This window comes from Borostomias antarcticus (assembly GCF_949987555.1).
Source record: "Borostomias antarcticus genome assembly, chromosome: 9".
Classification (NCBI taxonomy): Eukaryota; Metazoa; Chordata; class Actinopteri; order Stomiiformes; family Stomiidae; genus Borostomias; species Borostomias antarcticus.
The window spans coordinates 29,165,205-29,182,450 of NC_140242.1; the positions used below are offsets into that span (position 1 = coordinate 29,165,205).

A 17,246-nucleotide genomic window follows, 5' to 3' on the forward strand; every position below is an offset into this window, starting at 1 on the left:
GATTTACAGAATATCAGTGTGTGATTATACAGTATGTGATTATACAGTGTATATAACCAGTGAATAAATAACCATTCTCCGTTAACTGAATGTGTTTATTATGTACTATGCATTCATAGACAGAGACATATAAGGGCCATCTGACAGCCTTGGGTAATGAGATGAGCACAATGTCTGAACAGCCTCAACACTCAACAGCCCAACGCTTTAATCCACCCAGATACTGTGACTGACTGTATCGATATCAGAGCAATACACACACCCGGTCTCAAGAGAAATACGGTAAAATAATGACTACATTTGATCATTTTAAACCTTGACTTATTCTCATCCTAGGCTTTTGAATCAGTAGTATTTTTGTAGATCAGAAATAAGTACTATTATTAAGTATATATATTAACTATATAAGTACTATTACTAGCTACAGTACAGTCACAGACACAGCACTGAGGTGGAGATAGTACTGTGGTTATAGCATAGCCTAGTTGCTTTGCATCAGTTCCCTTGTAAAAACCTACTACTTGGTATAACGACTTGCATAGTTTATGTTTTAGGACAGTGCTGGCCTGCCCTCTACTGGTCAAAACGTGTCTCTAGACTACTGGAATGCTAATAGGGGCTTCAATGCCCCTGGATATCTCCAGCACTATGGGGTCATTCACACCGTCACTGAGGCCTACTATTTCTGGACCTTTATCTGTAAACAGAATGGGAGGGTAAGGGTCATTATCCAACTGGGTTTAAAAAGAGTCATAGCTTCAGATGGGAGGAAGAAGCCATCAGCCACATGTCATATAATATAACAACAGACAAGCAAGTTAACAGAAGTTGTTCTTGTTCTTTTTAATGTCCTTTATGAGTTAACCTTTGTTCCTTCATTGCAACGCAATGGAAATTATGACCATAATCAAAACAGCAGTGAGTTAGGATGGAAGACTGATGCAATGTTTCAGCAACTCAGAGGTTGCTCTGAGCCATCTTAATGACCATGTTTATAGCTTGTAAGAAGTGGTTAATTATAGCGAGTAGCCTTTCGCCTGTCTGCCCTCTGGAAAAACTGTATTATTGCAGGACGGTGTCTCACAAACAAGAATAATCAGCATAATTAGTCAACAAGAAAGTGACAAAACATCTGATGTGTGCTCATGGCTGTGATAATCCAAGTAATTCAGTTTGCTGTCAATTATTCAACACTGACAACAGTATGTGGTGAATGTTAAAGTCGCACTGAAACGGACGTTTGAGATCATCTAACTTCAGTAGTTTGACGTATTTCCGACGCAAACAAGCTATGAGGGTGGGACATTATGTTTAGAGGAATTTGATTGGAACATTGACAAGTGGACGGGTTTTAAGAACTTTAGACAGATTAGATAGAAGAATAGCGTTGATTGACGGGTGGATGTCGTGAGATTATTGGCCTAAAATCTAAGGTACCTGTTGTCGTCATTGCACGTGACCTACCGTTTTCCAGGAAGTAAGAAATTATATACTTTGATATAAGATTACAACAAATGTAGAATTTTGTAAGTTTTTTGGCATACATCGTTGAATAGGTGAACACTATGACCAATTATGAACCAAAATGGGACAGAATGCTTTTTTCATTTCAGTGCCACTTTAAGAGAGGGTCTGAGTGAAACGGTCTTGAACACATCCAAGTGCTGCTGTGCAGGACAGATAACTGGTCCATCAGTCCCAAGTCCACTACTGAATCTGGTGGTTGTCAAAACGACCCTCTCCTCACCCCGACTTAACAGATTACTCAAGGGTGAGGTCAAGATCAATGTAAACAGAGTAGCTACATTTTTCCAAATATGCTGCAACAGATTGCTCATTTCAGTAATGATCTCAGCCATTTTCACTCTCTGTCCCTTGGTTTCCCTCTGGGACCGGTTCAGAGTCATAAGATCCTCTCAATTAAGCTAATGATAATCACCTACTGTGGCTCTACAGTTCACAGAGGCCGCAATCATAATTACTGGAGTTTACATGAACACAGATCACGGAACGGCAAATAAGAGGGTCGATCAAACCAGAAGTACCTGTCATAGGAACATATCTCTGATGTAACAGTTGGTTGGGGGGCGCATTATAAATAAAAATAACATAACATAACATCCCCCGCTGACTAACTCTTACTTGAGAAAAGCGCTGTAGTGGAGTGTGTTTTACGAGGTTAACATATCGGAACAGACGTGTTTGAACTCTGTGTTCGTGGGCATCGTGAACTCACGGGTTTCTGGGTCTGGTCGGGTTCGGTCAGGACCATGGACTTGGTTTGACTGAGGCGCTCCCCGGGGGTCTGGGAGCTCTTGATGCGCATCTGGACACCCCCCTGGGACGCGCCGGTCAGCTGACTGGGGTGGACCAATGGCGGCGGTTTGCCATGGCTGGCTATACTGGTGAGTCTGTGGATGAATGAGGCCAGAGGCATGATGTAACTGAGGGTTCATTTTGGGAGATGGAGAGAAGAGAACTATCTTAATTGATCTCACTGTTTATTCTGGGATGTCCAGCTACAGTAGTAATGCACATCCAGCCAGATGTGACCCACTTTATTATGAACACGCTAACGGTACGAGCCACAGTAACCGTGTATGTAACTTTAGTTCAAACTCGTTTCGCCCTGTGCTGCCAGTGACTTCCTGTATTGATTGCTTCATAAAACATTGCAACACATTTATATTGCCAAAATTTACATTTCTCTCATCTTACAGTAAGCTGTGTGTACTTGGCTTTATTAACGGCAACTGATCCAATAGACAAATTCAGAATACTGGTTTGGATTATATATATATATTACACTATACACAATCTGATCAATATAAATAACATAGATATACCAGGTAGGCCATTACTAACAGCAGTTCTTATTCCAGAGGGTTAATTATACTAAACCTGTGTTCTTAATGCAGTAGGTCTTGCATATGGGCGTCTTGGCCGTTGCAAATGAACAACACAATTTGAATAACAGGAAGTAGGTTCACGTTTTAACCATGCAACACAAGACTACTGTAACTGATGGCATGCTTAATAGTCATAAATCCTCATTTCATGAATGCGATACAGTTTGTTTGAGGTCAAGCATAGTTAAGTATGCTTCACTACGCCATAGTAAGTGTTGAACATCCTTGTACTGTAAAACAGTCCAAGTTTAGCTTAATCTAGGCCAACTTTTAGCAAAACAATGATTAGATTCTGGTATTGTTCCTGTATAGTCCAAGTCACACAGCATTACACAACTCAACCTTTACTCTCTAGAATGGTCCAATGAAGCAAGAGAAAGATAATGGATATCCATAGAATTGACTGTATGTGCTCAACATCAGAGATCTCTGGTGGAGGAAGGCCTTGGGCCCTGAACACCCGCCCTCAGGGTTAGCCTGAACGCTACCCTCGCTAACACCCACCCCTCAGACCACCACACACACCGGAGACAAGAGTATAGCAATACCATCCCTCAAATGTTAAGGCTATTCACTAACTAAACACCTTCGAAATGCCTTTAAACTGCCTCTTACCTCGTCCCCGCCATCCCTCAACCTGCCACTGATCACAGAAGAGAGAGAGAGAGAGGAAGAGAGAGAGAGAGAGAGAGAGAGAGGAAGAATGCACGTCTTCCATTTAGAGGAAGTGAGTTGCGTCACGTGGCCTGTCTCAAACCACCACCATGTATTTCTCTGCAGCAACAGTTGATGCTAGTGTGTGTTCTAGTGTGTGTTCTAGTGTGTGTTCTCGTGTGTGTTCTAGTGTGTGTTCTGGTGTGTGTTCTAGTGTGTGTTCTAGTGTGTGTTCTAGTGTGTGTTCTAGTGTGTGTTCTAGTGTGTGTTCTAGTGTGTGTTCTCGTGTGTGTTCTAGTGTGTGTTCTAGTGTGTGTTCTAGTGTGTGTTCTCGTGTGTGTTCTAGTGTGTGTTCTAGTGTGTGTGCTAGTGTGTGTTCTAGTGTGTGTTCTAGTGTGTGTTCTAGTGTGTGTTCTAGTGTGTGTTCGTGTGTCTCTCGCTCGCCCACTTCCTGAGTGATGCCACAGAAATAGTTTGACAGAAACTAGGCTGGTGCCTCACAAGTGAAACGATCAGAGAACACCATAGGGCTGCTGTACATACCGGCTCTCCCAACTGAACAGACTGGGTGTAAAAAACATGGTGCTTTTCCACTTCTCCTTTTTCGGCCCATTTTAGGCGTCTGTCAACTATTGCTCCCTTGACGGTTTAAATCCTGGTGCTGCAAATCTTTAGGTTATATACCTCTCTGTCTCAGAGGGGTTTCATAATTTTTGGGTGTGGACAGAGATTTCCGCTTTTAAATAATGTTAAAATGCTAACTGTTGAACCAAATCATACTGTTTTTATCTTTTTATTTGACCTTTATTTAACAAGGAAGGGGGGGCTCATTGAGATTAAAAATCTATTTTACAAGAGGGTAAGGCCAAGATGGGCAGCAGCACAGTGACATGGTTTCATAACATAACAACAACAAACTACTGTTATGATTGAATCATTGTTTTTACAGTTGAACTGTAACACACTGGTTGAGGCTTACACATGGGAAGTCAGGGAAAGAAGAAGTGAGGACTTCTTCTTCTTCGTTTGGGTGTAGTTTCAAACACACGGCCAGTGTATGTTTCACTGGCCGTGTGTGCCCCCGAGGTGGACGTCTCCCTGCTGGGGTCGGTGAGGCTGGGGGGGGGGGGTGAGGGCTCGGCTGGGCTGGTGAGGGTGGGGGGGGAGGGGGTGAGGGTGGGTGAGGCCCCGGCTGGGCTGGTGATGGTGGGTGGGGGGAGGTGGGGAGGGCTCGGCTGGGCTGGTGAGGGTGGGGGGAGGGGGTGAGGGTGGGGGGGGAGGGGGTGAGGGTGGGGGGAGGGGGGAGGGCCCGGCTGGGCTGGTGAGGGAAAGGTTGCGAGTGTGTGGGCGGCGCATTTGCAGATCTTCACAGATGGTTCGGTGGACCCCCGGAGTGGGAAGGCTGGTTTTGCCATCCATATCCCCCAGTTGAGGGTCTGGGAGGGGTGTAGTACCGTGTCTGGCCAGGGAGAGGCAGCAATACGCCACGTCGGCGTCTAGCCTGCCAGAAACCAAATGAGGAAGGAGAAGATGAGGGACCAGGTGAGGAACTGATCGGGTATTGTCATTTTTTTATTACCGTCATGTGTTTATACTACCCTCAGACTACTTCCCCCTTTTAACTACGCATAAACAGTTTGTTGTAGCCTGACATCAGACAGAATTGACTCGTTACACTCCGTTGAGATCTTTCAAGAATTAGTAAACTGGGCGGAGAGAGAAGATTCACTCAAACATGCTGCGTTCCAGTTGCCTAGTAAGTCATTCATTCACTCAGGTGTGTGAGTGTGTGTGTGTGTGTGTGTGTGTGTGTGTGTGTGTGTGTGTGTGTGTGTGTGTGTTATACTAGGCAATAAGTGTTAACCTTTTGGACCAGGTCCACTGTATCCAAGTGCTAATCATTGTTCAGGGCCCAAGATTAAGTTAAATAATTCCTTAATTCCTTGTTGTATCGTGACATGAATGCAGCGTTCCTCTAGAACCGAAGTTCCGGATTAGTTAGTCCTTCTCAGTCCTGTAGTTCTGGATTAGTTAGTCCTTCTCGGTCCTGTAGTTCCGGATTAGTTAGTCCTTCTCGGTCCTGTAGTTCCGGATTAGTTAGTCCTTCTCGGTCCTGTAGTTCTGGATTAGTTAGTCCTTCTCAGTCCTGTAGTTCTGGATTAGTTAGTCCTTCTCAGTCCTGTAGTTCCGGATTAGTTAGTCCTTCTCGGTCCTGTAGTTCCGGATTAGTTAGTCCTTCTCAGTCCTGTAGTTCCGGATTAGTTAGTCCTTCTCAGTCCTGTAGTTCCGGATTAGTTAGTCCTTCTCAGTACTTTGCTGGTCCATTCACTTCGCCATCAAAATAAATCGGTGTCGGCCTATTTAGGAGAGGCGCTCATATTTACAAGTGTCAGATAAACATGAAACGTCACTCACCTAAGCAAAAGGGTGTATTTTAACAAATGCTGGGTTTTGAAGCCTCGGCGCCATTAAATAACTTATTTAGACGCGTTCTGTCCGAGTGAATGTGTTTTTCCGAGGTAGTTTTCTTCTGTGGTGGTGGTGGTCTCTGAAGCGCGGAGGTCCATCGCTACGTGTTTGAACGGGGAAAACGATTAAAGACCACACCACCATTAAAGAGCATATCAAACAGGTGATTTACGAGTTTGAGCTACAGCAATCAAATGTCTCAATGATTACAGATGGATTGCTGACATAAACCCATTCAATAGCTTAGATTATTGAATAGAGAATATTTTTCAACCAGGCCAGGTCAAACCTGGTTTATGTGCGAGGCTGGCTTGTTTCTGTTCAGGACTGGTAGGACGGAAGCTAGTCATGCCACTGAAATAGCTGTGAATTGAAATTACATGAAATAATGTCTGATAAGTTAAGATAGGTCTTGTCGCCTGAACACATCAGTTCCAATGCTTCCAATTTTAATCCAGCACAATAAGAGCGGGATAGCCAGTTAGCTCATGAGCTCACAACAACTAGCAGCAGCTTCCATAACATTAAAGGACACATCAAATGCAAAACGCCCTTTTTCAGTGTTTTTGCATATACATTTGAGTCTCTGATGGCACTACTAATACACAAACGATCAGGTAAGGCAACCCATTCATTTTGTTGTGGTTGGCGAAATGCAGAAAACCCAGCTCCTAGCAGGCGACTCAATTTGATCTATGCTTCTGATGTCAGAAGCTTATACTCATTATAATAACCCCGCCCTCGTTTGAATATCTCCGCCTACCTGCCTCACCTGGCTATAAAGGTTCGCAGTGTTGCTGGCCTCGCATGCTAGCATAATGTCTGCATAGCTTAAATGCTCTGTTCTTGGGTGTAATAACCAGCATAAATCGCTACATCGTCTCCCAACCTCAGTGGACAGAAGAGCTGAGTGGATTAAGTTTATTTTTGATGGCAGCGTACCCGCTCAAGTTCCTAAAAGGCTGTTGGTCTGTGCTCACCACTTTTTACCAGATTGCTTTGTCAACCTGGATCGCAGCATTTTCAAGTCATCTCAACCTGGATGATAAAGCTATAACTACTGTCCGCGGAAATCATGCAGGAAGTGCAAGTAATTGTGGTGTTTCTCTTTGTCTAGGCTATAGCCTAGTACTAACGCTAGCTAGCTAATAACTACACGTTAGCCTCACCCCAGATGCATGTGACGTTAGTGAAGGACATGGGTAGGCTGATCGTTGATCTAGCGGTTAGTAAAATTGATCAAATGTTTAGATGTGGACATCATCGGATTCCCCTCGGCCAACAGAATCTAGCTTTCATTGTTTGGAGTGGAATGGTGTAACGTTAGCCTGGTATCGAGCTAGCTAGGCTAACTGTGTGCAGATCATGGGAGCACACGATCGTGTCAAGTCGGGGAGAGAGGACAATGGAATTTGAGTGGAGATTGTCAAGGCTAGCCAGCTAACGTTATGTTTTTTGTTAGATATTGATCATTTTAGTAGCATAGCATCGTCAACAGTGCTCGTTCTTTAGCCTGTTGGCTGCAGTTGTCATAGCTTTCTCTTCCAACTCTCAATCAAGAATCAACATAATCATCTACAGTAGTTTGATTGATTCCAGTAATCATCTTGCCCTACGCATGCAGTATATATGGGGCAATTTTATGGGAAATATGTTGTGTTACCTTAAGTAAATAAATTTGTATTCTTGGTAGACCCAGGACTAGGTGGCGGGACTACATCTCCTCACTGGTCTGTGAGCGGCTAAAGATTCCCCAGGCAGAGCTGGTTGATGCTGCTAGGGAAAGGGATGTCTGGGGCCCCCTGCTGGAGCTGCTGCCTCCGCGACCCGACCCCGGATAAGCGGATGAAGATGGATGGATGGACCTTTGTAATTTATTTGAACTAAAATCTGCTAGAATCTGGCGTTTGCAATACTAATAGCATAGAAGTATGTCATAGGAATGGCTTAGAAATGTTGCAGAAATATTTCTGAACAATATTGCTGTTGGCAGCAGGATGAGAAACGGCTTAATTTGATTGGTCAGTGGTCCCCCGGAAAAAGAAGACTAAAATACCGTGTTTGCAAACACCCGTCAAATAAAAGTTCTCTTAACTGTACTAGGGCTGCAGAATTAATCGTGAATTAATCGAAATCGCGATTATGACCTCCGCAATTAACTAATCGCAAAAGGCCGCAATTAATGTGATTAATAATTTTGCTTTGAATTGAGTGTGCTAGGACTACACGGACGAATCACAGGCACTTATGCTGTCTGACCAATCACATGCGTTCCCGCTGAGTGCGCTGTGCATAGCAATTTCACTGAGAAGACAGATAGCAGTAGGTCAAGACAAGTGTCACAAGAGTACCTGCAGCCGTGAGTAGTGAAAAAATTAGCGAAAACGAGGTCAGTGAGTTAGTAGCAAGAAAGGAATCAACGTCCGTGATTTGGGAGCATGTTGGTTATTATATATTCATATTATATATTAAATATTAATCGCAATTAATCGCAATTACCATTTTGAAGCAAATAATCGCAATTATTATCTTTTGTCATAATCGTGCAGCCCTAGACTGTACTCACTATTTCCAAATCATGTCTATCTTCTTTTCCAGGAGGACGACCTGAAACAGAGATATGAGGCTAGCATGGTGCTCAGCGGCGCCGGGGACGCCATCGGCTACAACCACGGGGCCTGGGAGTTTGAGAGGCACGGAGCAGACATCCACAGCCAGGTGAAGATGAGAGGAGGCATGGCCAAGTTAGATGCTAAGGACTTCCCTGTTAGCGACGACACCGTGATGCACCTGGCCACAGCAGAGGCCTTGGGGGAGGCGGGAGGCGGAGCCTCGTTCCCGGTCCTCTATCAAGCCCTGGTGAAACACTACATCAAGAGCATGACTGATATGGAGGATAGGGCAGCAGGTATGTTCATTTTTGTGCATGGTTGTAAGCCAGCGCACCAATGATGGCAAATGTCCAGTTGTCACTCCCTCCCTCCCTCCCTCCCTCCCTGGCTTCCTCCGTCCCGTTGTTGACCTGCAGTTCGATGTTGTACTTTTAAATTGCGAATTTGAGCTCTTTTTCAATTTTCACATGTTGCTTTTTATGAATAAAACCTTTAATGCGATACATTATTATACAATATCACTATTATGTTGCATTTATTTGTCTACATAGCATAAATCCAATTTTAAAAATCACTTCCAATTTCTACGGGAAATCCCGGGATGACCCGGGTAGAGGTCAGAAAATTCCCCGGAATTAAAATTGGCTAAATCCGGGAAAATCTGAAACACTAATTTTAACAAACATTGTCAGAGTAGCCTACTTGATAAATGAAACAATCCAAATGCTCAAGTGATGAACTGGTGCAAGTGTAGAAGAGCTTATTTGGAACAACCGTTATGTAATAAGTAGCCCAGCCTGCAATTGAAAATCTCAAATATCGCCCACAGATTTGGGAGAAATCCCCTTTGGTCTAGCAGGAGATGTTTGTGTTCCCATGGTCAACTTCACCCACCAGTTAAACAAGCATCTTGAGCTTTGCTCTGCCCATTGAAAAGACCAGTGTCTGGGCCAGGCCACTGGACTATCATTGCCTACTGTACGGTTTTGCCCTTGATGGCTTTGTTTAAAAGCACATGCTAAATGACTACATTGTAAATTGTTTCTCCAGGCATCACCTGCATGCGCAGCTGCTTCACGCTTCAAGAGAGGAGCGATGGTGACTGGAAGATGCCATTCAACCGGGCGGGCGGGGGGTGCGGGGCGGCCATGCGAGCCATGTGCATCGGCCTGCGTTTCCCCGCTCTCGAGCAGGAGCACCTGCTGATCAACGTGAGCGTGGAGAGCGGGCGTCTGACCCACCACCACCCCACCGGATACCTGGGAGCCCTGGCCGCCGCCCTCTTCACGGCCTACGCTCTGAGGGGTAGCCCGCCCCTGGAGGCGTGGGGTTGCAGCCTCCTGGAGGTCCTGGGGAAGGCCAAGGAGTATGTGAAGAACACGGGCCACTGCGTGGAGGAGAACCTCCAACACTGGTGAGTAGCTAGCACGTTTGAGAAAGTCTGATAATTGCTCTACCACCGTTTTGGTCATACAATGGATGTGGATGGGCACCTTGAAAAATCTTTCAAAAACATGTTAAACTCTCGAGAAGCTCATATATATATATATATATATATATATATATATATATATATATATAATTTATATATATATATTTTTTAATTAAGAGTAAATTAATGAACCTTGTCACCGTCTGTCTGGGACCCCAGCGGATATGAACCCTGTCAGAACCCTAGCCCTGACCTGACGACACAAACAGAGATACCCAGATACGGAGTCTTGCTCTTTATTGTGTATGACTACTATTATCATATTAGCATTATCGTCACTACTTCATCCCTTCCCTAGGGGCTACTTTGAGAGGTCCTGGCTGGACTACCTGGATAAGAGAGGCATCCTGGATGGGAAGAGCCCAGCGAGGTTCCCGGAGCGCTACGGCGTGGAGGAGAGGGAGCGCTTCTACAGGTCTGTCAGCTTCCATGGCACGGGCGGAGCCAGCGGCCACGACGCCCCCATGATCGCCTACGACGCCCTCCTGAGGGCCGGCGACTCCTGGCTGGAGCTGGCCGACCACGCCTTCTTCCACGGCGGGGACAGCGACTCCACGGCGGCCATCGCTGCGGCCTGGTGGGGAGCCAGGTACGGTTACCGCGGAGTGCCCAAGGTCAACTACCGGGGCCTGGAGTACCGTGATAGGCTGGCCACGGTGGCGGAGCAGCTCTATGACCTGAGGGACCAGCCACTCAGAGAGGAGGAGACAGCAGGAAACTGAGGGGCAGGTAGTGGAGAGGTTAGTTCGGGGCCTAAACCGCAAGCCCGACCCTACCTGAGCACGTGCGTGTGTTGTCCGAGCCCGGCACAGGGTCGTCCCATTGGCTGCGTTTATTGGCTCATTTCGGGTTTTACATTTCAATCAATCAATCAATCAAAGCTTTATTTGCTACATTTGCTACATTTTACTAAGCTGACTGTTTATAAATAAACTAATTCTGAGTTTTTTGACGAAAATCAAAATTACGAATACTGTAGTCTACCTCTTGCGAAGGACTTAAATTGTAACCTTTGACTGGGGATAAAAACATAATTGACACAAGGAATTAACTGATTACAGTGAAATTTGAATGACAGAAATCTGTTCAAAGATGCGTTAAGAAATTAGACCTTAGTTCCTCTTCACTTACTGTAGGTTGAAGGAGACGACTCCTTCGCTTCACACCAACACCCGATATCTGACCTCCGACATCTGACCTCCGATATCTGACCTCCGATATCTGACCTCCGATATCTGACCTCTGATATCTGACCTCTGATATCTGACCTCTGATATCTGACCTCCGATATCTGACCTCCGATATCTGACCTCCGATATCTGACCTCTGATATCTGACCTCTGATATCTGACCTCCGATATCTGACCTCTGATATCTGACCTCCGATATCTGACCTCCGATATCTGACCTCTGATATCTGACCTCCGATATCTGATATCTGACCTCTGATATCTGATATCTGACCTCTGATATCTGACCTCCGATATCTGATATCTGACCTCCGATATCTCATATCTGACCTCCGATATCTGATATCTGATATCTGACCTCTGATATCTGACCTCTGATATCTGACCTCTGATATCTGACCTCTGATATCTGACCTCCGATATCTGACCTCTGATATCTGACCTCCGATATCTGACCTCCGATATCTGACCTCCGATATCTGACCTCTGATATCTGACCTCTGATATCTGACCTCCGATATCTGATATCTGACCTCTGATATCCGATATCTGACCTCCGATATCTGACCTCCGATATCTGACCTCCGATATCTGACCTCTGATATCTGACCTCTGATATCTGAACTCTGATATCTGACCTCCGATATCTGAAAAAAAATGCCGTTCTAGGCTACTGCTAAAATGTCTGATACAACATGGTAGCCTGATAAAAGGAGATCAAAATAACATAAAGACCTAACATGAGTAGGCTACCCTCTGACGTCAGTCCCCCCGTAGTACCAGAACCCACCACTAAAGGACGCCTTTCCAATGCATTTTTCCATTGACAAGTACATTTAGATTTTAACATAAAAAACTATGCTTGGTGTCTCAGTATCGTCTCAGACAAGTTTACTTGGGAAACCATGTACTTTCTACATCCGCAGAGAGTAGAGCTTGAGGTGTTTAGTAGAACTAGACATGTCTGTATTTCAACATTCATTATAGTACTTTAGACCATACAGGTGCATGAACTTGTTTGCCCACTAGATGGCGACGTTATTGTCCTCTTACTCACTCTACCAGGGTTTGTAGAGAGCTTACTTTGGTCAATCATTGATACACATGATGTGACATTAGTAGCGCAAGATATGTCTGCATTTCAACATTCACTACAGGACGTTTGACCACACAGGTGCATGGACTTGTTTGAACACTGAAACTATGCTGTGTTTCAGTAAAGGTCTAGTCTGTTCTACTCAGGGACGCTTCTACTTTTCAAATCCATTGTGGTGGTGTGAAAAGCAGAAGGTTCCAGACCACGGTGGCACAACAAATCTGATTGCAAAAACTTTAGGTCGGCCTACATGTCTATGATTCATTTGAATATGAAAATATATCCTGTAGCCTAGTAGTGATTTGTATTTTTTATAGAATGGAGTGACTTTCTTTCGGCTGCCTTCTGTACCTATTTCATGCATATTAGCCATAAATACCTTATATTTGGGCGTGGCTTGGGGATGGGGTGAGGGTTAGAGCGCCATGAGAAGAGTGAGCACATCTGTAAGAATATCCTGTGCTCTTTTTATATTGTGCTGAGATTGCACCTGCTACACTCTGTTTCTGTCAATAGCCTAGTTAAGGTTATAACTATTCTTTAATGATTTTTTACGGATTTGTGCAATAAAATTGAATTTTGGAAATAACCATTGTGGTATTTGTTCCTTTCGGGGATCTTTTTAAATAAATACATAGATAGGGTAAGAGGGGGGGGGGGGTGGACAGGTGTTGGTGCATGGAGAGCTCAAGGGAAAGAGGATCTGATGTTGTTCACCTTCTTGTCAAAGATGTTGGCAAAATTATCAGGGAGAAGGGAGGAAGTAGGGGGAGCTCTTTCATGGAGGGAGGGATGTGAGGAGAGGAGGAGAGGAGAGGAGGGGAGAGGGGAGAGGGGAGGGGAGAGGAGGAGAGGAGAGGAGAGGAGAGGAGAGGAGAGGAGAGGAGAGGAGGGGAGGGGAGAGGAGGAGAGGAGAGGGACGTAGGGGGAGCTGAGGGGTGAAGGGGTGAAGAGAACATTTCAAAGAGATTTTCAGGCTGGAAGCGGATCTTAGAGCAGAAGAAAATAGAGGAGTAGGAGGAGGAATATAGAAGAGCAGTTAGAGGCGGTCAAGGCGGTCTTGCCTGACTTGATGGGCTGATTGTGTCACCTTCTGAATCTATAGGTTGGCATGTCAAAAATGAAAGATCGCTTTTATGATTTATCATTCCATAATGTTCATAATTTATGGATGTGCACTTTTAATTATGAATGGTGCAGTACATGCCTCTTTTTTATTTATTTTTTTATTTTTCCGTATGATAGCGTATGATAGTTGACAAAATCTGCTATCAACAGCAGCAGGATGCGAGTGCTCACTTAGATGGGCTGCAATATTAGGAAGACCAGCAGGTGGCAGTGTAAGCACATAAATTAATCACACAAGACCGATGGGCTGTTCTCTTCTCTGGCTCCTCCTCCCTGTGAAGTTCCTACCCTCTGTCGCCAGAGGGCGCCAGCGCTCAACTCTGATCAAACGCACCCAGTGGTGTTTACCACGAGTCAAACCTGCCCAACAGTGTGGCGTCACGTGACGCCCATGCCATTGTGTGGTAGTCATTCAGGCCAGCTCATTATACCTGGGCTCACAAGTCTGTACAGGTTAGCGGTAGCTACCTTGACCATGTTGACTGGCAAAATAAATAGGACACAATAGGCCTAGCTCTTATTCTGTGGAAGGCCTTGCACTGGGAAAGAAAGGACTTCATTCATGATGTTTATCTTTTATTGTGTAAATACAATCCCTACTTTGCCTTATTACAAATACTGTTTCTAATAAAGCTTGGTTTTAATATCATGTGAGTTTTTTGTCTTTTCTTTTCAGCTGTGTTGCTAGTAGCAGCTTGTGACATGGGAAGAGAGAGCAGTTTTCTTAGTAGCAGCTTGTGACATGGGAAGAGAGAGCAGTTTTCTTAGTAGCAGCGTGTGACATGGGAAGAGAGAGCAGTTGTTTTCTTAGTAGCAGCTTGTGACATGGGAAGAGAGAGCAGTTGTTTTCTTAGTAGCAGCTTGTGACATGGGAAGAGAGAGCAGTTTTCTTAGTAGCAGCTTGTGACATGGGAAGAGAGAGCAGTTTTCTTAGTAGCAGCTTGTGACATGGGAAGAGAGAGCAGTTGTTTTCTTAGTTGCAGCTTGTGACATGGGAAGAGAGAGCAGTTTTCTTAGTAGCAGCTTGTGACATGGGAAGAGAGAGCAGTTTTCTTAGTAGCAGCTTGTGACATGGGAAGAGAGAGCAGTTGTTTTCTTAGTAGCAGCTTGTGACATGGGAAGAGAGAGCAGTTGTTGTGACATGGGAAGAGAGAGCAGTTGTTTTCTGTGGGAAGACAGGGAGAGACGTGTCATTACCAGGCGAGTCATGTCAGCAGCACACGCCTGTCTAAGGAGGGTAATTATACCTGCAGTGTTCAGGCCTTTCTGAAGAAGAAGACAGAACAGACAACCTCCTCCATGGAAGAAAAACATACAGTACGCTCTCAACATTGCGTAGTACATGCGCACACACACACACACACACACACACACACACAAACCTCTTGGCCTGGAAGGCTGTGTTTAACCTAACATGTCTGGAGCTGTTGGTGCACATTCCTGTGCCTGTGTGTGTGTGTGTGGTGTGTGTGTGTGAGGGTGTGTGTGTGTGTGTGTGTGTGTGTGTTCCTGCTGCTGCTGTAATTGGACCTCTTCTGCCCCCAGGCCTGTGTATTGGACAGAAGACACAGGAGACACAGTCCTTGACTCGCGGACGCAGACGAGGAGCGTCCTCTTAGTAAATAACGCAGACTGATGGCGTTCAATACCATACAGCTGCACTAGACTACATTCATACATTACCCTGGAGTACCATACTGTATATGGTGTTATTGACACAGTACGTACAGCTCAGTTCACTTGTAGGTAATCAGGATGTGGTAATGTCACCTGCTGCCCTGCATGTCCAGGTGTGAGCAGGAGCACAGGTAGGGGAGCTGTTTAGACAGGTCAGTCGGCTGAGTGACAACAAGCTGAAAGCCCTCCTAGTATGTAGTAATGCACTTTTGCATTTTTTATCATGTGAATGTTGTAATGTTTTTTTCGGACCCCAGGAGACTAGCTGATGTCTTGGCTTCAGCTAATGGGGATCCTTACCAATAAACAATAAACAAACAACATGTATCTCTTTATGTAAAAGATAGCCTACAGTATGACTCAGATATGGCATGATGGCCTTTAGTGAAGGGCAATAAGAGATCAAAGCTATACGTGCAGAAATATTCCTCACAGTTATCCTACTGCTCAAAGAAATTAAGGGAACACTTAAAGCACACATCGCGGATCTCGACGAACGAGATATTCAAGTTGAAAATCTTTATTGATTACAGAATGACGTAATAACGGTCAACGGAAACCAACATCATTGAGGACTGGATTCAAAATTCACGATTCATGATTGATTCATGACAACGAACGTGCCTTCTATCTAGCTATCCAATCACAGCTGGTAGGTGCTCGACACCCCTGTCCAACACAAAAAAAGTGTCGACAGTGACGTCATTTCTGTCTGTCGACACTTTCAAAAGAAGTACAAATTTGCCTTAAAGTCGCACTGAAACGGACGTTTTAGATCATCTAACTTCCGTAGTTTGACATATTTCCGACACAAACAAGCTATGAGGGTGGGACATATGTTTAGAGGAATTTGATTGGAACATTGACAAGTGGACGGGTTTTAAGAACTTTAGACAGATTAGATAGAAGAATAGCGTTGATTGACGGGTGGATGTCGTGAGATTATTGGCCTAAAATCTAAGGTACCTGTTGTCGTCATTGCACATGACCTACCGTTTTCCAGGAAGTAAGAAATTATATACTTTGATATAAGATTACAACAAAAGTAGAATTTTGTAATTTTTTTGGCATACATCGTTGAATAGGTGAACACTATGACTAATTATGTGAACCAAAAAAACATTTCAGTGCGACTTTAAGTTCCCTTAATTTTTTGAGCAGTATACAGTATATATATTGAACCTTGAACACAAATTCACTTTCTGATGACATTGAAGTTCAGAGTAACCTGATGTGAGGCAGGCTCTGAATGATGTGTGTACGTGTGTGTATGTGTGTGTACGTGTGTGTGTGCGTGCGTGTGTACGTGTGTGTACGTGTGTGTGCGCGCGCACGTGTACTTACTGAACCCTCGACTAGAACAGAGAGCGCTCGCTCTGACGGATGTCCCAGCTGAACCGAAGACAGGAGATATCGGTGCCGACTAGAGGAGTGGTTTCTGTCATCAGCGATGCTAGCCAGGCTAGCTCTACCCTCAAGGTCTTCCTGCAGTCGCTCACCACAGCGTTAGCGCCACGCTACTTTACACATTCCTCCGAGGAGTATGTCAGAAAGTGACTCCCGCTAAATCCTCCTCTCACTGAGGCCTATCTAACACATGAACCCGCTGCCAGGGGAACTATGGAGAAGAGAACATGGTTTGAGGGACTATGGAGAAGAGAACATGGTTTGAGGGACTGGAGAAGTGTTCCTTCTCCCTGCATGGATAGAATTGAGAGGAGAAGCTGGATAGGATAACTAGGTCTGGTTGTACTCGTAGGGTTTGGGTTTGACGGACTATGTATGGTTGTGGGGTTAGAAGGACTAGGTTCAGTTTAGGGTTAGGGTTAGAAGGACAGGGTGTATAGGTCTAGAAGCACTTCCATTTCATTTTCATTTTAGTTTATTTGAGAAGGGACGATGCATATCAATCAACAACATATGTAAATACACCAGATTTAATTTTCTTCTGTGGTCCCTGGCCAAGATGTTATAAATAGGCATCCTAAAATGACACAAGATAAAAGTAAACAATAACAC

At 44.7% G+C, this 17,246-nt stretch overlaps 2 protein-coding genes across 2 annotated transcripts in view; one reads left to right on the plus strand and one right to left on the minus strand.

Annotated features, from left to right (window-relative positions):
• Positions 1–17,246, minus strand: part of LOC311313326 (SH3 domain-binding protein 4-like) — a 162,525-nt gene that overhangs the window by 46,907 nt on the left and 98,372 nt on the right. The gene's annotated exons all lie outside the window — the stretch shown is intronic.
• LOC311313329 (ADP-ribosylhydrolase ARH1-like) lies at positions 5,095–11,430 on the plus strand. Its single transcript, XM_084443450.1, has 5 exons — positions 5,095–5,319; positions 7,726–7,901; positions 8,631–8,940; positions 9,695–10,058; positions 10,435–11,430. The coding sequence occupies exons 2-5, from the start codon at positions 7,803–7,805 to the stop codon at positions 10,856–10,858; spliced, it is 1,197 nt and encodes a 398-aa protein (XP_084299576.1). The 5' UTR covers positions 5,095–5,319; positions 7,726–7,802; the 3' UTR covers positions 10,859–11,430.

Bases quoted from the DNA above. Each gene is read 5' to 3' on its own strand.
- LOC311313329 (XM_084443450.1), top strand. From the start codon at position 7,803: ATGCTGCTAGGGAAAGGGATGTCTGGGGCCCCCTGCTGGAGCTGCTGC. The intron at 7,902-8,630 runs GTAATTTATTTG...CTTCTTTTCCAG, and splicing joins AGATGGATGGATGGACCTTT to GAGGACGACCTGAAACAGAG. The intron at 8,941-9,694 runs GTATGTTCATTT...TTGTTTCTCCAG, and splicing joins TATGGAGGATAGGGCAGCAG to GCATCACCTGCATGCGCAGC.